The following is a 21,724-nucleotide window of genomic DNA, read 5'->3' as shown; positions in this document are numbered from 1 at the left end:
ATATTTGCACTCTCTCTGAGGCTGCTTGGGATCAGTGTATGTGTAACTATGTATAAGTGCAGCGACTACAAGTCATGTGCTCACATGCCATTTGCCATTACTATAAGACTTACATAACCCCCCACGGTGAATAGTCCAATGTTCTGAATGCCCTGCGCTATAGGTCACAATAGGAGTGTTGGACAAAAATTAGTGTCCTTTACGACCGCTGGACACTGTTGAAGTAAACTTTAGATAACAGTTGTGTTTAATACCTGAACATGTGGTAGGTAGTTTTCCACTTACCACGTTGTGTAGATGGCATTTGTTCTGGTCCTGAAGAAGTGCCTTGATCCTCCTGACACCCATGGCACGAAACATGTTGACCGACTGAGAGTAAGGCATACTTAGCTAGATACATAGCCTCTAGTTCTTCGTCACTCTCCATTTTTAATAAGGCAGTTTACCTTCTTGAATAAAACAACTTCTAGGACTATCAGACCTGTTTTAATTCAAATTTTTTCACATCTACACACACTAGGCCCCTTACCCCCACTGCACCTAATGGCAGGAACAAAAGATCCCCGCTGAAGAGCCCCGTACTGGGTGCCCGTCGGGTATTGCAGCGCCGACCTGACAAGGGGCAGGCTCCTATGATGAAGCATGACACCTAGCTTACTAGGTGTGAGAGCCCTAGTTCCGAAGGGAGGAATTCCCCCCTTATCCTTAAAACTGTGGTACAATTTTGCCCCTTTTGGTTCCTACCAATTGTATCTCGCCTTTTCTGTTCACCTTGACTTAGAGGAACTTCATACCCATCTTTCTCACTGGGTCATGTGTGGCAATGCCATGTGGCGACGTTTAATCAGCCATATTGAAAGAGCTTCTTTTTACAATATCATCATTACGCCTGTTTGAGACCAAAGCCTTTAAAATTGCTGGTGACATATGGATATGTCTGCTCTCTGAACCTATATGATCCCTGTAGTTTGACAGGCAGCTATGGTATTTGAGCCAATGTTGAATGTCTATCCTCAGGGGAAACTAAGCTGTCATATAACTGAGATCATGAAGTCAGTGTAACTTTTAGTTTTTCCATCCTCTTACTTGCAAGTAAACTCTCAGTAAACATAGGGGAACGGTAAGGTGCATGATTGGACTATAAAAGGAGGTAAAAGTGAGGAACACACTTCTAGAAATATGACAAGAAGTTATGTCATATTGCACATACACATTTTTTAAGTAGATTTTAAATATAGATTTATTTTTAGGATTTTAATTAAAGAAATTTAAATTTTTCTTCCATTATTTGGTCGAGAATACAAGACCTGTTGTATACACTTTGTGGTCCCACTGCTTTTAGTTTGTTACCTAAATTGTCCTTCCAAAATGCTTGCTTGCTGGTGGTGAATCCTTCCTCTTTGTCTTTGTTTTCTACCATGGGGCAGGGACAAATGTATGTTTGGGGTCCAATTTTTTTCTTGATTTCCTGTTCGTGTTACTTTTGCCTGTGTTCAACTTTGACACATGTAGCTGCTTGCATTTTAATGTATCATTTGTCCCTCCCACCTCCTCCCATGTTGCTTCATGGCCGCCCCACCACCCCATGCATCGCATTTTTTAAAAAGCAATTGTTTCCAATGCTGGGCAGCCAGGTTTCTGCGGAGCGCATTTGGCATTGCAGCCCCCCCCCCCCCCCCTTGTGCCTGGTGCTTCCATTCCTATCCCTCACCACTCTTGCCATGTTACTTGTTTCATGTATATGGATGATCAGACCAATGCTGTAAGAGAGCTGTCTGTACTAAGATACACACAGATTACATGCTGGCTTCCAACTCAGCTCCTGCTGACCAAAGGGGACGGTGCCATTACCACTGGCAAGTTGGAGGCTGGCTCACATCCTGAGCAGGGGGACGTGCAGGGCGTGTGCCGCTGATTGGCTTTTGCAGTGGTGGGCTGTTCTCAGGTTGGAGGCTGGCTTGCGTCAGCATGTCTGGCACTTCTCACTGTGCCGTTGGCCTGGTCTTATACTTGTCATCAGTCTTGTGGTGAATATCGTGCTCCAAACGTGAAAGACACTCTAGCTGTGGAAAAATAGCGCTATGTTTAACACCGCCTAGTAGCCATGCAATTTTGGAGCACGATATTCACCACAAGACTGATGACAACAAGGAGTAATTCTAAATGTGTGTCTTGTCCTACCTGTGTGTCTCTGTCCCTTTATCTTCCAGGTGCAGAAACGATCAGTAGAAGCCTCCTAAACCAGGAGTAATTAGGAATTTATCAATCATTCCTAATTTTTTTGCACTTTTTTCACCATTTTTATAATTTTCACATTTCACGTCCCTAGGTAAGGGTGGGCCTTAGAGTGCCCATACCGCCAGGGTTTATCACACCCAGTCCTGACGAATTGCCGGGTAAATTAACACCGTTTCGATGGCAAGAAACATGTCGACTACCCTCTAGGATCCCACCACTCAATTAAAAGTGGACTGGGTCCTCACATATTTTTTTATACTTTTTGTCCTTAGTGATCATTTAATAAAGTTACTTCAGATACACTACTGACAATTTTAAATACCCTCATCACTCACTATATGTTCATTTCCACTCAACACGCCCTAAACTCACCAACCCGCTCCGCAGTAATCCTGGCGTTGCAGCACACCAAAGAGACACTCTGTCTCTTTGGTGGGGCCCGATGATGAAGCATGTCATCACTAGGTGGTGAGTGAGGGCCTTCTTAAACATCCCAGTGTGGTTGTTACTGTGCTCCCTAGAACGGCTTAGCCTCCTCCCAGACACTCTTCTTTTGTTTATTGTCATTACAACGCAGTCATTGCAAAGCATACCATTACAACGCATACCATCACAATGCAGAGTACCCTTACACTATCCAACACTTACCCTACTGTTGCACCCCATGGAGTTAGAATAGTAATGTTTACCCCTACACTATCCAACACTTACGCTACTGTTGCACCCCCCTGGAGTTAGAATAGTAATTTTTACCCCTACACTATCCAATACTTACCATACATGCAATGTAATGGTATGCGTTGTAATGGTATGCGTTGTAAAGGTAATATGCATTGTAATGGAATGCGTTGTAAAGGTAGTTTTTAAAAATTCGTTGTAATGGCATGCTTTGTAATGGAATGCGTTGTAATGGATGTTTCGTTGTAAAAAATGCGTTATAAAGGTATGCATTGTAAAAGTATGCGTTGTAACGTCATACATCCGATCTGGAAAAGGCCTTATGACTTGACCCTCTTCTTGTATAGTGATGCTCCTGCGTGAGAAGCCCGTCTGTATGTTGTTATTGCGTAGGTACCACTGGGTGTAGGTACCACCTCTTGGTGTAGTAAGATTCTGAAGCATGACTCTTTCCTCTTTGGTTTAGAGAGATAATGGAGAATGTGGGCCCTCTCCTGTGTAGTAAGCGTGTGGGTTAGATTTATTCCCAGTGTATTGATGCTGCAACGCCTGAAGCTCAAGTTGTATTGTGGGTGTGAACTCCCACATACAAAGTGGAACAGGAAAGTGTGAGTAGTGAGATGCTTTGTGGGAACATCCGTCATTGTAGCGAGCCTCTGATTTACGTAGCCCTAGTAGTATTGAGACCTTCGCTTGTGAGCACAAATTTGTGTAAGTGAAGCAGTGGAGTGTGAGACCCCTGGCAGCATAGTGAGGAACCCGGACATGAGATCCTTCTCAATGGGGGGAGTCCGGGGACATATGAGTACTCTACTCTGTTGTGATGTTTCGTGGTATGAGACCTCCTGAAGTAATGAGAGTCTGTGGTGTGAGATGTCCTGTGTAAGTGAGATGGCCAGGTTTAACAACTACCCTATACTGTGATGCTTTCGAGTGTGAGACCGCAAGTGATCTACAGACTGTACTGAAGTCAAATAGATGTTTCCCATATTGTGTGTGACTCTTCTAGTAAGTCCTGGAATTTTTTCTCCAATGAACAACACTCTTTTAACTCAATCTTACAATGCCTAAAACGATAGAATACAACATGCTTTTGGCTAAGTATTCAGGACTGACTGTGTCTTGCAGGTATTGTGGGTACTGAGTATACAGGTAATCCATGGTTGTGTGAAAACCCACTAGATTATTTGGGCGTTCCAATAGCACAGGGTTGCATTGTGAATTTTCCTGTCCAAGGTATAGCAGCCTTTCAAATGTACCTAACCTATTGGGCAATCTCTTGGTGTTTCTATTGTCCAGAAAGCTGCTACTTAGAATAGAAAGTGGTCTAGATGCTAATAGGTTGACTGATCTCGCCCGTTTCCCAACATTGGCTCTGTTAATTGTTTGATTCTGAGCACACCATTTTATTCACCGGCATCTGGTTTACCCCATATATCAACACTTCGGAGCATATGGAATGTGTTCACGTTTTAGGAAAGGGAAATGTTACAATTTCTGTTATACTTCATTCGGACTGTAATGTTTATTTGATCATGAGGTGTATCCGTTCTTTTGCAGAATATGTGTATTGCAAGGTTTTGTGGCTGATGTAGTTATGTTTTTTTTTTTTTTGAAAATCTTTATTGACATGAAGATATCATTGACACATACAATATTGCAGAAGGATGCAGTCCGATCTCATTAAACAGTATACTGGTATTACAATATGGAGATGCGTGGTCGAACATGTATTGGACACTGTTCCCTCAAGTATTTAGGTTTGTATCAGTAATCGGTCCCAATACAGTGTGTGGAACAACATTAATTCGTCGCAGTTCTAACTAATGCGCCCCCTCCGAAACTAATCTTCATGTTGAGCCATGTTTGCAGTTTTTGATTGTAAAAAATTTAACAAGAAAAAGCAAAGGTAAGGAAATCAACGTATTTGTCATCATATAACGTGTGTCATTTTTACACCCCCACATATAGCAGCCAGTGAAGTCCTTCACAATTCGGTACCTGAACAGACATAATTATGTGACAGCCCAGTGCATAAAAAGCAAAACACCCACCCTTTTAATCATCCTCCTCCTCAGATTCTAAATCTTCTTCCTCTGGCAAAGGTTCACAAATTTCTCCTCTATAAATGTTCCAGGGAGCCCAGATCTTGTTCCATTTCCTGGGGCTCGCCCTAAGCACATACACTGCCCTTTCCGTCACCATCAACAAGTCCATATTCTTAGCCCTTCGAGTCGCTGTAGGCAGGTCCGGAACACCCCATTTTTGCGCTATGTCTCTCTTGGCTACTGTAATGGCCAACGTGACCCACAACTGCCCATATCGGTCCAAATCATTGGGGTCCCAAATGTTCAATAAACATTTTCGAGGTTCAGGTAGGACTGATACCTTAACTGCTTGAGAAACTGTACGCATAATTTGTTTCCAAAACTCCTGTATCAGCGGGCATTCCCACAGGGTGTGGTACAGAGTTCCTTCCTCCCCGCATCCCCTGAGGCAAAATGGGTGAGGTGTTCGTTGTATCCTGTGCAGCAGTGTTCTTGTGTAATAGACTCGGTGTAGAATTTTGAGTTGTACTAGCCTGAATTTCGCCGATATGCCCACTTCCCTCGGTGAGGCGAGCGCCTCATTCCATTCTGTTTCATCAACCTCTCCTATGTCCCTTACCCATTTCTCCTGTAGCTGTAATGTGGGGACCACCAGGTTATTGACCAACTTTTTATAGGTAAGAGAGGTAGCACTCTGAGGCATATATTCCGTCAGTAGCCTGTCCTCTAATGGGGATGACTCTGGAAGATCTGTGCCCGGCGGAATCGCCTGGAGTAGTGCGTGGCTTATCTGCACGTATCTAAATGTCTCGGTAGGGCCCAAACCATACTGTTGTTGAAGTTGTGGTAATGCAATCACTGTGCCCTTTTCCCACAGGTCCCCCACCGTGGAGATTATTATGCGATCCCACTGTGCAAATCCTTTACATGATCTAAGGTTTCCCAACAATTTGGTATCCCACAGTGGTGTTAGTCTGGTAAGTTTGCCTGCCCAGCCCAGTCGCGCTTGTGCTTTGTGCCACAATGCAGCCGTGTGTTGCGTCGGGCCGATCAGTTGTCTGACCTGGGATTTGTTATACAAGACTGAAAGCATGCCGTCTGTTCCAAGCTGGGACCAATCAGCCTTATACGCCGGATCGTCACGTGGGGCATGCACCCAGTGATTAATTATCTTAAGTTGGGCCACCCAGTAATACAGTTGGACGTTGGGCAGTGCAATCCCTCCTCCGTACCAACTCCTCACTATTTTATCATGGGCGATACGCGCCGGGCCATTGTTCCAGAGTAAGCTGGAGACCAGCGCCGCAATTTGTTTAAAATAGTGTGGTGCTACCAAATGAGGGGTATTTTCCAAGACATATAAAAACCTGGGAAGCGCCATCATTTTGTATAAAGCCGCCCTTCCCAGCAGGGTCAGGGGCAGAGTCACCCAGTGTTTGACATCCGCTTTCAGACATTCTAGGGGAGGTTTTAAATTTGCATCATAGAAGTCGGCTGCGCTTCTCGTAATGTAAATACCCAAATATTTAAAGGAGGACGTCGTTAAGGCCAAGGGGCAGTCCTCCCGCAACAATGGCTATGGGCCCCGGAGCACATATACCACAGATTTTGACCATTTTAATGTGTAACCTGATGCCTCCCCGTGTGTGTTACAAAGTTGTAGTAAGGCAGGAATCCCGCTATCCGGGTCAACCATGTAGATGAGCATGTCGTCCGCATACAGGGAGATCTTATCTTCCCACCCCTCCTTCCACGTGATCCCTCGAAACAACGGCGTAGTTCTGATCAGGATTGCTAACGGTTCGAGTACCAGGGCGAAGAGCAAGGGAGACAATGGGCATCCCTGTCTCGTTCCCCGTCTCAGTGGGAATGACGCTGAAATGTGTCCATTTGCAACCACCTGTGCCACTGGCAGCGTGTACAGCAGGCGTATCCACGCCCTAAATTTAGGTCCGAAGCCCACATGAGTAAGCACTGCGAATAGGTATTCCCATTCCACTAGGTCGAAAGCCATTGTGGCATCGAGGGAAAGGATCACCGCTTGTTCATTGAGGAGGTGCGCGCGCGCCATCACCCCATGAACCCTCCTCAGATTCATTGCCGTGCTTCGGTGGGGCATAAAGCCCGATTGGTCAGGGTGAATCAGTGTGTGAAGATGTTGTGTAAGACGGCTGGCCAGGATCTTAGCTAGGATTTTCGCCTCTACATTAAGCAGGGAAATGGGACGGTAGGAGGTGCACGCAGTCGGTGGCTTACCTGGTTTAGGTATAGCCACTATGGTGGCAGTGCGTTGGTCAAGCGGCAAAATCGCCCTATCAAGGCTGTCATTGTACATGTTCAGCATTGGTTTACTGAGCACGGGGGCCACTGCCTTGTACCATTCCACAGGCAGGCCATTGGGGCCCAGCGCCTTACCAGACTGCAAATTTTGGATCGCCAATTGAATTTCTTCTTCCGAAAGATCAGTATCTAATTCTTGTTGTGTCTCTTGTGTGAGTGCCGGGATGACGATATTCTCTAGGGAAATCACCGCTGTCTGTGCAGTGACGTCACGGTCCGGTGTGTATATGTCCTGGAAGTGATCCGCCAGAGTATGTACGATTTGTTCAGAGTGTGTCTGCAGTTGACCATCGTGTGTGTACAGCCGCTGTATGCCTCTGTTGCTACCTCCTCTCTTGTCCAGCCATGCCAGCATTTTCCCGGCCTTATCCCCTATCTCATACACCCTATGGAGCGTGTTTGCCTGATGAGTTTGGACGGTCGTTTTAAGGTGATCATGGTATTGTTGTTGGTGGAGCTGCAGTAAGTGTGCCGTTTCCGGCGTGGGGTTCGACATGTGAGTGATATTTGCGTTGTGGAGTGTGAGTTCTAGTTCTGTAAGTTCCCGTCTAGAGTCCCGTTTATGACCCGTAATAGCTGCTATCGCCTCCCCCCTAAGGACGGTTTTATAGGCCTCCCAAAGGATAGAGGGCGAAGAGACGGTCCCCTCATTTTCGGTGAAGTATTGCACAGTCGCCCGCTTAAGCTTTTGATGTAGTTATGTTTGAGGTTTTGGTGTCCTAAGTAGCTGGTAAAGGAATAGGTGTAGTTGATAGTGTGGAGTGAGGAGTTACACATGCTTGGGAGTCTTTGAGGATCTGTGATACATGTAAGAGTTGGTGGCAATAAAATTAACTATCTTTCGTTCCTTTGTTTAGCATGTTATCTGAAGCCACTTTACAGAGATTTGTTTCGACTTTTCGAGAGGTCACAGTAACTGGTAAGATGTCTGTGAGTTCTGGGTAGGTTGAAGTTACGCTGAGCTCTCTTGCCAAGACCTGCCCTTCCTAAGTGTTATGGGGCAGGTCACATTGACGGGTAACATGTCTCTCAGTTGTGTGTAGGGGATAGCCATTTGACTCTCTTGGCAAGATCCCCACCCCTTCTAAGGGCTATGGAACAGCTCTGCTTGGCTGGTAGCTTAATCTATAATTAAATCAGTGTTTTTCCTCTGTGTCCTCTTAAATGCAGTTTGATTAGATAGTGCCAGTTATAGATGTGATACACATAATTAAAAAAACATTTGATCTATTCCCATCTTTCATTGAAAATCTTGATGTAACTGCTTACAGTCTATTTTGATTGTGTCTACAGTGAGGAAGTCCTTTTTTAGGTCGAGTCTAGGCAGCGCATGCACTGTCTATTCAAGACATGCTGTAATCACTCTATGGGATTACAGCCTGCCCATTGCCATTTTATCTGTCCCTTCGGTTGTCGTTACAAAATGCTTGCTTGCTAGTGGTTAATCTTTCCTCGCCTTTCTGTGTTTGGTTTCCTCCCATGCATCACTGCCCAGTTACTGTTAACATTATGATTCTGTGTTTGTGTTCATTTGGGGCAAAATTGTTTTCTTTTATACCTGCTAGTGTCATTGTTTGCCTGTCTTCGGTGTTTCAGCTTCAGTGCCCATCACTTAATCTCCCCATGCGGCACCCCAACTCCTTCCACCACAGTGCATCCCCCGCCCCCACCACCCCTCCAAGGTCACTACTTGCCCATCACAACTCCCCCCACATGCTGCTTATTCCTTCCTTCTCTACCCCATTGCTACTTGTTTTGAAGGCTATAGTCTAAGCAGCAAGGGCTATAGAAAGAACATGACAGGCACCTGAGTGATGGCCATAGATAGAGTCTCACTTTTTTGGAGGGGTACACGGAAACTCTGGATGGAAGAGTCACTGCCACCCCATTGGCCGACACCTGCTGCTCTCAACTGGGATCCCACGGTTCTGGAACTTTTTCTTTGTCTACTAGTCGAACTGCAGCATTTGTTCCTATGCGACTGCTGGCTCTTCTTCTCCAGGGTTGGCAGCAGCTGGGAAAGTTTGCTCGGTTGTTGTTGTAGCTAGGAGTTGGGACCCATGGTGGCTCTAGAGGCAGCAGTCTAAATAGGGAGGGCTGCTGCTGTGATTCACATACAGCTGAATGAATTCCCACATATGCCCTTTCCACCCACCAGTGAGGTTTACCACCACCTTGGTCAGTGCTGGGACCTTGTTTGGATACACTGCCTGCTCTGCTCTCCAGGATACGCTGTCACCTTTCTGTGAAGGAATTACTATCCCTGGCAGATTGCCTGCAAATCTGTTTTATTTGTTGTGGTTGAACAGTTCTAAATACGAGGAATATAATGGCTCATTATTTGACATTTGCCCTTCTGATTGGCAAGACCGTTGCAGGTAAGGGCCAACCCATTCAGTTTAAAAATGTTGTTCTAGTGCTTTCTTATTTGTGATCTTTATTGGTCGCATTTCAGGCCCATTGTACATATATGTTATTTTTGTAATGGTGTGTAAACTCTCCCTGTAAACTCTGCTATTATGCTGTAAGTTTGTGAGCTTGTAAGTATTGTTTTTGTCATGACATTTCTCATATAAAATGTTGCTTTTTTAATTAGTCATAATCGGAAGGTTGCTTCCCAGACCATTGATTTCTACTTAACGTAAAAGAAACCAAAACATTGTTCCTTCTGCTGTCAAAGATCTGACCTACTATTATTTCATTCTTTCATCCAACTCCTATAAATCACGCCTGTATGTATACATTTTACATCATTATTCTGAAATGAATTATTGAATCTTTACATGATTTAGTCAAATTGTTTTTATACTTGTTTTTTTTTTTAAAGAAAACATACTATACATTTGTGAACATCATGATAAGGGACAAAACTCTGTGTAGTGAGAAATACTACTACTAGACCCTATAATGGTTGGGGTCAGAGCACAAGTCTATAGTGGGATAGGATCCCAGATTCCATCTGTGGGAGTGCACTACTATTGTACACACAATGCGTCAACTTATGGTCGCTTTTGGCCCTATTCGTGTTTGCGCCGACGCATGGTGACCTTTGAGGATGGGCCTGTGTGTAATTCTGGGGAAGGTCTTCTTCAGGGTAGGCCGGGTGTAGGTTACACATCGCCTCGCAGTTCTTTTGTTGCGCTGATGGTGGGAGAAGTGTTTGGTAACGTGAACACTGCTTGAGCAGGTGCAGGTGTTGTGGGAGCCTTTGGGATGGCCACAGATGTGGTAAGCACAGCCATGGGACCATCAATATTCCTCCAAGGGACCACTGGCAGGCGAGGCATTGTTGGCAGTAGCACAGGAACTCTCACAACTGTTGGCGTGGCCTTTGCGGGTACCGACATCAGGGTAGGGCCTCTGAAGATGGTCGCTGGGTTTGGAGGGCTTTGGAACCCAATGATGTTTGGAGAGTTCATAGCTAGTATTTCAGGAAATTTGTTGTTGGGAATAACTGGATTCCTATTTGTTCCTTGGGTCGACTATTGGTTAAAACAAATGAACATGAAACAATTAGTCTCTCAAAATGTACTTTAAAATTTGTCTGTCTAACATTACTCACTTAAACTTTAAAATATTGATGAACAAAACACCTCAATCAAGCTGAAGTCATTACCAGTGCGCATGCGCAATTCCAATACCTGAATTTACAATATTCAATAATCTCTTTGTTTGTGTCTCACTTTTAAGCCGTTTCCAGTTTTGTCTTTACATGGTAAGCCATTGGGGACAAGTTCAGTCCAATTTAAAGAAAGTCAAAAGTCAGCCAATTGCATGCTTGTTGGAATGCCATCGCATAATACAAACGTTGAAGGGGCGGGGCCAAATGGGCAGAGCTTGTAGGTGATTTGGCATCTTTGCATACTCAGCAGCAATTAAGAGGAAGAACCGTAGACTCTGCCTTCAGACAGGAGATGACAAGAAAGAACTCACTTGTCTTTGACAGTCACTGCCAGGGCCGGACTGGCTACCGGGCGTTTTGGAATGCTGCTGAGCTAGGGGCTGATTTCGTTGATGGGGACCTGCGTGTTGAACGAAATTCGTTTTGCTTTGTTTATTTTGAAGCACATGCAGGTCCATCAACGAAATCAGCCCCCATCGCAGTGACATCAGCCCCCAGCTCGGCAGCATTCCAAAACGCCCGGTAGTCAGTCCGGCCCTGTTCACTGCAGATGTGATTGCGCTCCAATAAATCAGTGATGCATTTACCTTCAGCATGAATTTCAGATTGTTTTTGAATGTACAATTGTAGAGAAAACACACTGTCTATCAGCCTGGAAAATGGCTTGAAACAGCTCCCCACCCCAAACATATTATGGTCCAGGGACCCGATCTCCCGGAGTCTAGGTTCCCTGGGCACACACCAAGCACGTATTGGGCCTGTTGGGGGAGCCCTAGGATCTCTTGCGGCCCCAGCCAGAACCCCACAAGGAATAATCCCCATTCATTCCTATGGGCCTTTTGGCCCACAGGAATGAATGGGGAGTTATTCCTGATTTGCGATTAGCAATTTGCTAATCGCAAATAAGGAATATGTAGGAATCGCTTTTGTTTTTGCGATTCCTACATGAATGCCGTTTTGCGAGTCTGAAATAGCGATTCCTTATGATTCGCTATTTCAAACTCGCAAAACGGCACTATGATGAATCAGGCTGTAAGTGTTTGCACCTGTTTGGCATGAGTTTTAAAAATGCTTGCGCCAGGTCGAAGCAAACACAAGTTTTCCTGCCTGCTCCATTGCGGGCAGGGAATCTGCTGTGTCCCGGAGGTAAGCTCCCCGGGTAACAGCAGGCGAGCAGAGCTTGTAAGTGATTAAGCAATAAAGACCCCCTCCCCCCCGTTCACTTGTGTTTTCTCTCCCCTTCATTATTCATATGAATGACAGAAAGGAAACAGCACATCCTGTAAGATGGACACATAGTATACATCAATGCCACTATTCCTGGGAGAGGAGGGTTGGAAAGAATGACTGGTTCTCTTGACTGGAGTTCATGAGGGACGGTGTGAGCGGATCTGTTGAGCATTGAAAGTTATGACATGGACTGAATGAAAAAAAGCCGAACATGCTGACATTCAAACTTATTGGAATTAACAGTAAGTTAATTTTGGGTCATCAATTGGAAGTGAAGCTGTAAGGACAGTAATATACTGAAGGATTAGTGGCTTCAAAACATAAGATTACCTTATCAAGGCATCTGATTATATATAAATGATACCCCATAACTATGTCTTTTTTTATTTGACCCTGAAGAAGCAGTCAGTTTACCATGAAATACGTGCTGGAAGTGGCTGTTTCTGTTCTTCAAAAACTAATCTTTGGGACTTAAATACATGTGAAAATTTTTATGCATTAATCAGTTCAGTCTTGTAAAATTGAAGATGTTTTTGTATATTGGAAAGAATGCTAGAATGTTTAATATGTAGGATTGTGATGCAGAACTAAGACTTAAGAACACTCAAATTAAAAAATGTTCATGATTTGTGATTAAAACATTGAGATGAAAGTAAGTTTTGGTTCCCTATTGCTAATGAATTTGAATGTTGTATCTTAGGTGTCGGAGGATGGTCAGGCGGAGCCGGAATGTCTAGCCTTTACGTTGATCCTCCCTCCCTCCCTCCAACTCTACACTCCATGCTATGAGTGGGCACACAGATGGTGTGCAACAAGCAGGACGGCAGAGACATTGTGAATCAAACGTAGGGCTCCCGGTTTCATGGTATTTTTTTTTTTGACATTTCCATTTGTATTTATCCATATTTATTTTTTTCAAATTTTATCTGTATTTATCCATATTTATTTTCTGGGAAAATTAAGCTGAAATTAGTATATTGCCACATTTATTTTTAACTGGTAAATATGCACTCATTCTTGAATGCCTACCAGATGTCAGTGCTGTAAACACCCACAGAAGATAAAGCAATGCGCATATAAGAAAATATGCAAAATTCAGTATCAACCTTTTGCATATCTACTGCTGTTAAAGCCTCTTTCCTAAAATTCCTGTCTTTTTTAGCCCCCTTACCTATCAATCCACACAGCAATTGGCCTGGCAGTCATGGTAGACAGTATTTAGAATTACTCAAAAAGCAATCCAATTTCCGTTTTTATCCGCATTTAAAAATAAATACAGACAAGAAAAATAATTTTTTTCTGTATTTATCTGTAAAAATCAGTAATAACGGAAAATAGGGAGCCTTAATCACACCCCAGATTGCGAGCTCCCTGATTCAGATAGGGCCGCCTCACTGTTTGGCATCGAGAAAACAGCTTTCGGACCGTTGGTTTGTGCCAGCACCATAGTAGGAGCTATCAGCTTCTGACAACATTCCAGGCAGAATGGAGGGCGGCAATTAGTGCTGCAGAATGCACTTCCGTCTCAGCGGGGAACGCAATGCTAGTGTGTACATTGTTTGTTTTTCACTGGATCTCAAATGCTCTGCTGCACTCCTAACCCCCCTCTCACGGCAGGACTGTGGACTGCTCTTATTTTCTTTTCTCTTTGTCCAGCCTCTTGAGATCTATACAGGATAGCCTTTTAAGTGAGAGCAGAGAGGATTTCAATGGGTGGGGTGAGGGATACCGGCCATCTATAAAGTATTCCCGCTTGGTTGGTTTGGCTATTGAGCTGACACTAAAGCTGACTGTAGACTTAAAAAAGAGTAACCCACACCCCAAGACGAACAATCTTTAATATACTAAGGGCTAAGGAAGCAGAATTTTACTTCGAGACACGATTTACGCAGTCAATTAAGTATAGAGGGCATAGTCGGGGACCCCTCCATTAAAGAGATGGCTATCTTACACTGAGGCTAAGATCTAAGTATTATAAAAAGGCCACCTCTTCACAGAGAGAGAAAAAATGTGGAATCCAGGGAAAGCTGGTACAGGAAAAACTCGAGAAATGTCCCCTTGCTAAAGCTGCGAAACATATGATTGCTCTCATTAGAACAGACTTGGGTAAGGAGCAAGACAGCGTGGATAGCCCTGTCAGCACTGAAGTGGATTCCTCTTTGGATGAGTTGGTGGTCCACCCATTCCTACTGAACTGGTCACTGCATCAAGTGAAGTCCATCTCCAGGAGAGAGTTAGTAATCATGATATGAGGCCTGCTTTGCTGGAGAAAATACACCAATTCTTCAATTGATCGATTGAATCAGGCAACCTTGTCAAGGGGGAATCAAAAAAGTAGGTTGTTTTGAAGGATTACACTCTTTATTCAAAATTACAAAAGCTGTGACAAGAGAGAGAGGTCCTTAGCAGTCGCCGTGAATCTATTTCAGTATCTAATCAGGTTGCGAATGACGGAGTCTCAACTGAAGCTTCTTCGCTTGCATTGGCAGAAGGACTTGCATCCTTGAGTTCTGTTCACTACCTGATAAAGCAGCTTCCAAAATTGATTATAGATCCTGTTTCTGTAAGATCTGGTAGCTTAGGGCCTGATTATGATGGTGACTTTCATCCGACCTCCATCCTACTGGGAATAGGACCACCCGACTACTGTCAGTGGTCCCGCTATAGGGATTACCTTCAAGGCGGTCACAATGTATATGTTTTGTATTGCGGCATGTGCTGCTTGCTGCAAGCACACGCCTCAGTACAAAATATACACATTTTGCATATCCCAGCACTATGTGGAAGGTACAATGCAGTGCTTGACAAATGGTGCAAAATGGTGCAAGAATATGTAGTGGGGGCACAAAACCCAAGGCTGTGAGCAAGGGTGGAGAGGGGGGCCCACTAGGGCCCCCCCAAAGTCCTTTCCGCCTGCCTTTTCATTTTTTTTTTTTTGTTTTGTTTTTGGAAGACCTTTATTTCACATTTGTCCATCATCATACAGGGTGCATTGCATGGCCCACAGAGGGGCGAATCAAATAGTCAAGAAACAGAGTGATACGGCAGGGATGACACAGCCATTTAGCTGTCAACCCGGGGGTCCAGCGGCAGTATACATAATGGAATCCGCATTGTCATTTGGAATTGTCCATAAGAAATGATCAGTCTAATTTTCTCTTTTTTTTTTTGTAACAACAGTAGAAATGTGTCATTCAGGCAAGCATCGCAGTCGTTGCAGCTTGTTCCCCGGGACCTCACCTAGGTGTGTGTAGAGCTGTATAAGTGCATAGCAATGCGTGGGTCTCGGGGTGGTTGTGGGTATGGCTCGCATTTGCAATGCTCTACCGTGCATGACAATCAGTGTGTGGTATAGCTCACTGAGGCATAAAACTACCGGTGAAGGCTCGCGAGTCCAGGTCGCAGCCCTAAAAGCGATGTCCACATGTGCGGCAGCAGGGCGTGCACACTAATCCTCAGGTCCCAGGCTCAGCGGTCAGTCAGTGTTAGGACAGGTTCACTTCGCCTTGCTGCGTGTATGTTCACTGCGTGCGCCGGAGCCCTAAGCGTCAGTACCTCTTCGAACTCCAGGTGTAGCATGCGTTTCGTAGTGTGCTGCCGCCTAGTGTTCGCTCTATCCTCAGTGTCCATATCGAGAGCTAAGTGTAAATCTGGTCGGGGAACTTGACCAGCGGTTAAACTATCCCCCACGCGTCATAACGGCAGGGGAGAACTGGGGTCGGGTAATGTATCGCGGTCAGGGAGTGGGTGGAGGGGGGGCATGAAGGAGATCATCGTGTGATGTAGCGGGGGGGTAAGCAGCCAGAGGGACCAGGGCTAGGAGGACAGAAGCTGTGTGTGGGGGGGGGAGGGGAGATGGTGCACTTCCAGGCAAGGTCTCGGCATGTGAGTGCGCCCAGCGCGTCTATGAGGCAGGCGGTGGTCGCCTTAGGTCATCTCATGTTCCTGGCAGGCCTCCTGATACGTCTGGAGGAGATCGTCCCAGAGCTGGGCGATGGGGAACTTGCGTAGTCCCGCCGTTTCCTCCCTCAGGAGCACGGCACTTTCCGCTCGCGCCCAGTTAGTGAAGGACGTTCGCCAGTGCTGTGTGTGGGGAGGAGTAGCAGATTTCCAATGCTTGGTGAGCAGGCGTTTGGCTGTGATGAGGCCCATGTCCCAAAAGCGCGCTTGCACTTTGTTGGACTTAGTGCGTTTGTATAACCCGAGAACGCACGCTTCCCAGGTGTGTGGTAGCCTCTCTTCAGCTCCATGTGAGAGGAGTTTCAGGACTACTTCCCAGTATTCCCTCACCTCAGAGCAGTGCCACAGCATGTGTAGCAAGTCCGCTCCCGGTAGAGAGCAGCGCTGGCAGGCCGCATCCGCAAGCGGGAAGTACCTATTGATTTTATCCGGCGTGAGGTATGCGCGCTGGAGCAAATAGTACTGTATAATCTTAAAGCGGGGGTTTCTAGGGATGTTGGTCGGTCCCGCCAAGACCATCGCCCACTCCTTATCGGTCCAGTCCCGGCCCCTGTCCGCCGCCCATTTGTCACGCAGCGGCTGTGTAGAAGGTTGCGAGTGTGTCTGTAACGCCTGCGCCAGCCAGTGTATGATGTGCGATCCGTTGCCCATGACATGCAGGTACTGGATGTAGCAATGCCTCGGGAGTTCTTCCGTCACTTCACCCCAGGAGGCTGTGAGCGTGCGCAGTAGCGACGCGTGCTGCAAGAACTGCCCAGCCGGGAGATCTGCGCTGCTCAGCCAGGGCTGCGAAGGTAAGCAATTCGCCTTCAGCGTACAGGTCGCTCAGCGTGTCCACCCACGCCCGTGCCCATGCTTCCAAGCGCGTTTCCGTGAGGATCCCCGCCGGGGTCGGTGTTCCCAGCAGTGGTATGACCAGGGCATACGGCTTGGTCGCTCTGGTAAGGCGTAGGCACCTCAGGAAACATTTCCGCGCCACCGCCACGTGCAGCTGGGAGGGGCATCGTGCTTGGGTGAGCGGGTGAAACAGTGTATTAATCTGCGTTTGCGTCCATGCAGCCTCGTTTTCCGAGGCCGTATCCTTAAGATATTTGCCACTCAGCCAGTACGCCACCCATTGCGTCTGTGCCGCAAGGTAATACAGCTCTAGATTGGGAACTGACAATCCTCCCGAGTCAGTTGGCATGTACATCTTCGTCAGTGCTACTCGTGGGCGGCCGCTGTTCCATATAAGGTCGCGGAGTAGCACCTCTAGGTCTCTAAATATCCTGGTTGGGACATAAGTGGGTATGTTCGCGAAATAGTAGAGTAGCCGGGGCAACACAATCATTTTAGACAGAGCTATGCGGCTTGGGACATTAAGTGGGAGGGTATTCCAAAAGCGGACTTGCACCCGTATCGAGGCGATCGTCCTAACGAGGTTCCCCTCCAAGATATCCAGCGGGTTCCGATAAATCTGTATTCCCAGATAGCGAAAGGAGGTGGGGTACCACTGTAATCTGCCTCCGCCCAGTTGCACGTCGCACTCAGGCGTGTCTGGGCCAAAGTGGTAGGCCCCAGATTTGGACCAGTTGACCCTGAGGCCCGACATCTCCCCAAATGCAGCAAAGACGGCAGTGAGAGAGGTGGGGATTGCGGTTATGTCCCTGACGTATAGGAGCAGGTCGTCTGCATACAACGACACCGCATGTAGACCATCCGCCAGCGGGATGCCCCAGTCTGGCCCCTGTGCTCTAAGAATCGTGGCTAGAGGTTCCATGGCCAGGGAAAACAGCAGCGGGGACAATGGACAGCCCTGTCTAGTGCCTCTGCGCACCCGGATGGCATTGGAGTGTAGTTGGCCCGTGCGTACCCTGACCAATGGTTTGTCGTACAACAAGTCCACCATGGCCTCATATCCTTCTCCCAGTTGGAACTTCTCCGCGACCGCTCGCAGGTATGGCCACTCCACGGAGTCAAAGGCCTTCTCCAGATCGAGAACGAGGCAGCCCGCTCTGGGCCACTGCCGGATGGCATATTCCTGCACTCGGAAGAGGCGACGGATGTTGTGGGAGGTGTGGCGCTTTGGGACAAAGACATTCTGATCTTGATGCACCAAATGAGGCACATGGGGAGCCAGCCTTCGGGCCAGTGTGGAAGCCAGTATTTTGTAGTCCGTGTTAGGCAGCGCCAGGGGGCGGTATGAGCCCACTCTGGTACCGTCTTTGTCCGGCTTCAGGATGGAGATCAGATTAGCCTCGTTCAGCGTCGGGGGCAGGATGGAGTCCTCCGCTGCTGCATTGTACATCTTTAGAAGCTCTGGAATAAGAATATCCGAGCCGGCCTTGTAAAACTCCGCCGGGAGTCCATCAGGGCCCGGTGTTTTGCCATTGGACAGGTGGAAGATTGCCTCACAGAGTTCGTCCGCCGCAAGAGGGGCCCCTAGTGCGTTCTGTTGCGCCACTGTCAAGTGTGGCATCTGTAAAGGGGCAAGGTAGCCGGCAATGTCTGGGTGCGGGATTGGCAGTCTGGAGCGGTACAGCAAGGTATAATGCGCAACAAAGGTGTCGTGTATGCGGCGCTGTGTGTACACAGTAGTCCCGCCCGCCTCCTGTATGGCCGTCACAGGGGCCGCGCGGTCCTCCTGAGAAATCAGCCAGGCCAAGAGCCTACCAGGCCTGTCACTAAGGTGATGTGTCCTCGCCGAGTGTGCAGTATAATTGATGTGTTTGAGGCGTTCCAGCAGCGCCGCGTGCTCTGCGCGCGCCTCCAGCAGTGGAGCCTCGTCACCCTCCACTGCGTCTCCCTCCCTGGCAAGCAAGCCTGTTTCTAGTCCGGTAAGGTCATGTTCCAGTTGGTGCTTAATCTGGCCCTGTGTCCGCAGGCAGTGTCCGCGCACCACCACCTTAAAACGCATCCCATTCCACTTGGGGAGAGGAGGCCGTGCCTGTGTTGTCCTCAAAGTACTGAGCAGTGCATGTGAGTAGGGAGTCGCGGAAGGGTGCATCCATTAGCAGCGCGGGCTGCATTCGCCAGGTGGGCACAGGGGGCAGCGGCTGCTCCCAAGTGATAAATAGAAGGTGAGGGTTGTGGTCGGAGTGAGTGCGGCCCATGTAGTATGTGTCCGTCACGTGGGGCAGTATGTCAGTGGACGCCATGAACCTATCAAGGCGGACGTGGAGGCCATGCGCGCCTGAATAGTACGAGTACACCCTCGCGCCTGGGTTGCGTGTTCTCCAGATATCATGTAGGTCCCATCGCGTCGCCCACTCTAGTAGGTCTTTCGTGGCATTTCTCGTAGGGGCATGTAGTGGGGGGGCAGGGAGCGGTCCAATGTCGTGTCCAAGGTGCAGTTGTAGTCGCCACCCAACACCCATGAAGACTCCCGCCAGATCGCCATTGTTTGCTAGAGGCGGTCCAGGAAGCCACCCTGATCAACATTAGGGGAGTATAGAGATACCAGCGCTACCTGATGCCCATCTAGTACCGCCTCCCTTTTCATGGCGGGTTTACTACCATGAAACGGCCGGCGGAAAGGGACATTGTATTCCCTACGGCAGTGCTTGAGCTTGAGCACATTGGATGCATGGCGGTCGGTCTCTCCACCTGCCAACCATCCGCCCGCCATTGTAATGTGGTGGGCGGACCTCCACAGTCCAATGGCGGTGAGACTGCCACCAACGGGCTAATGGTGATGGTCCCACCTCCATCATAATCAGGACCTTAGTGACAGCAATTGTGGCTGAGAAGGGGTCAGGAGGCCCACAGAGGGATAAAATCAAGGTGAAGACTAAATACAGATTAACCCACAGGAACATTCTAAGGAATTAGTGCATCTACTGGAAGTCGCCCTTGAAAACAGTCTTAAAAAGAGGAGACTGCTATGCTTCATCAGCGATTGGCCAAGATAGGTCAAAACTTGACACATCTACCTATTAAATTTCAGGAGGCCAAAAAGAGAATTTCAGACTTGGAAGACAGTATGGTCAATCAAAATAAAGAGCTGGCGACCCCTTGAAGGAGATTCAGCTACTATCTTGCAAGATAGAAACCTAGGGAATGTGGCAGACTATATAATCTACGCTTTGTGGGATTGCCAGAAGGTGACGAAAATCTGTCTGGATCTACCAACCCAGCTCATCTATTTGAAAAACGGATTAAAATACATATTGCCTAGGTGCAACAATGATTTGACGATCTCGAGTGCACAAAGAATCCCAGCCCAACGTTTGCCCAAAATTAACTATCCGGGTACCGTTCTCATTAACTTTGCAGACTATTGGATCGAGGAACAGATACAATAAAACGCAAGTCATTTAACATACATGATTGGTCGCAATTTTGCATCTATTCTGATATGACGATAACAGCAGCCCGGCAACGAAGAGTTTGTGGGACTTCTGGGACAGTTTAAGTCCGGTGGTCTACAGGCCTCCCTGATCCAAAATCAAAACTCTAGGTCTTGGTTGAATGCCAGGTTCATACAATCTCTAAACTGGGTGAGGCATGGGATTGTTTGCGGAGGCATATTTGCTGCAGACATGCAGAGGGGCAGTGTTATTCAATCTTAACCCTGTTATACTATCTTTCAGCTATTTAACTGTTTTGTGATATGCTATGGGTGAATAATGGTGTAAACCAGTGAATATTAAAGTTGTGGAGTGGGAGGGATCCTTCTGTAGCTACGGAAGGAAAAGGCAAATACAGGCAGTTACCCTTTTGCTTGGGGTATCAGATGGCACCTTAGGGACTAGGTGGTATGCGGGTGGTAGGGGTTTGCATAAATCGGAAAAACAAGAGGAATAGAGGTGAATGTTAAGAAGACGTGTCAGCAAAAGAGGCAGAGATTGAATTAAGGGAATGGTGCTGGGTAGAGTGGTGGTGATTACTGTTTTAGTGTGACAAACTTTCCACATACAGTTTAATGGCTCACAATATAAAGATAATTACATGCAATAATATTGGCGTGTTAAACAAATTTAAATATAGAGCTATGATGAATTGGCTCTCCTCGTTCAAGCCCAAAGTGATTTTCTTTCAGGAAACGCATCTTAAGAATAATAGCCCTAAGATCACTATCACAGGGACTTTTTTTGCATGCATAATTTGCATCTACAGGAGCTGCAATGAGAGGTGTGGCAATTTATTTGGCCAATTCTATTGACTGGAATGTGGGGGATGAAAAAAGGAGATGGATTTGGGTTAAGGTCTCAGTTTGGGATCCTATTTTGAATTTGGTGAACTACGATGGTCCGCTTCCCAATGAGACCGCTACGATGAAACAACTTCACAATATTGCTATGGATACAGAAGATGTTTTTATTTTTGGGGGTACTTTAATCTCATCCAGGAAATTAAACTAGATCTGCCAAATAATGCAAAAAAGCATCTCAAACCCAAAATGATCGAATCTTGGCTTCTGGACCAACAAGATCTTCCCCATGCTACATGCTTTTCTCGTCAATTCCGTACTGCTTCTCGTTCGATTTTTTTGTTATTATCAAGTGCGATCAAGTTGACAACAGTCTCTATCTCAGCAAAAACATCTTCTGACCACTCGATAGTCACACTGTAATTTCAAATAGATATCCCGCAACAGAAAGGCCCAGGTGGTAATTTTATAAATGTT

The 21,724-nt window shown here is 46.7% G+C and overlaps 1 protein-coding gene across 1 annotated transcript in view; it reads right to left on the bottom strand.

The window, feature by feature from the left end:
• Positions 1–10,145: 10,145 nt before the first annotated feature.
• The window catches only part of LOC147727431 (uncharacterized), a 99,839-nt gene continuing 88,260 nt past the window's right edge, over positions 10,146–21,724 (bottom strand). The window contains exon 4 of the mRNA XM_086963115.1: positions 10,146–10,786. Within this exon, the coding sequence (XP_086819241.1) occupies positions 10,415–10,786 (372 nt within the window). The 3' untranslated portion in view covers positions 10,146–10,414. The remainder of the gene's footprint in view (positions 10,787–21,724) is intronic.

This window comes from Lissotriton vulgaris, chromosome 3_1, assembly GCF_964263255.1.
Source record: "Lissotriton vulgaris chromosome 3_1, aLisVul1.2, whole genome shotgun sequence".
Taxonomy (NCBI): Eukaryota; Metazoa; Chordata; class Amphibia; order Caudata; family Salamandridae; genus Lissotriton; species Lissotriton vulgaris.
This window is presented reverse-complemented; position numbering and strand designations above follow the sequence as displayed.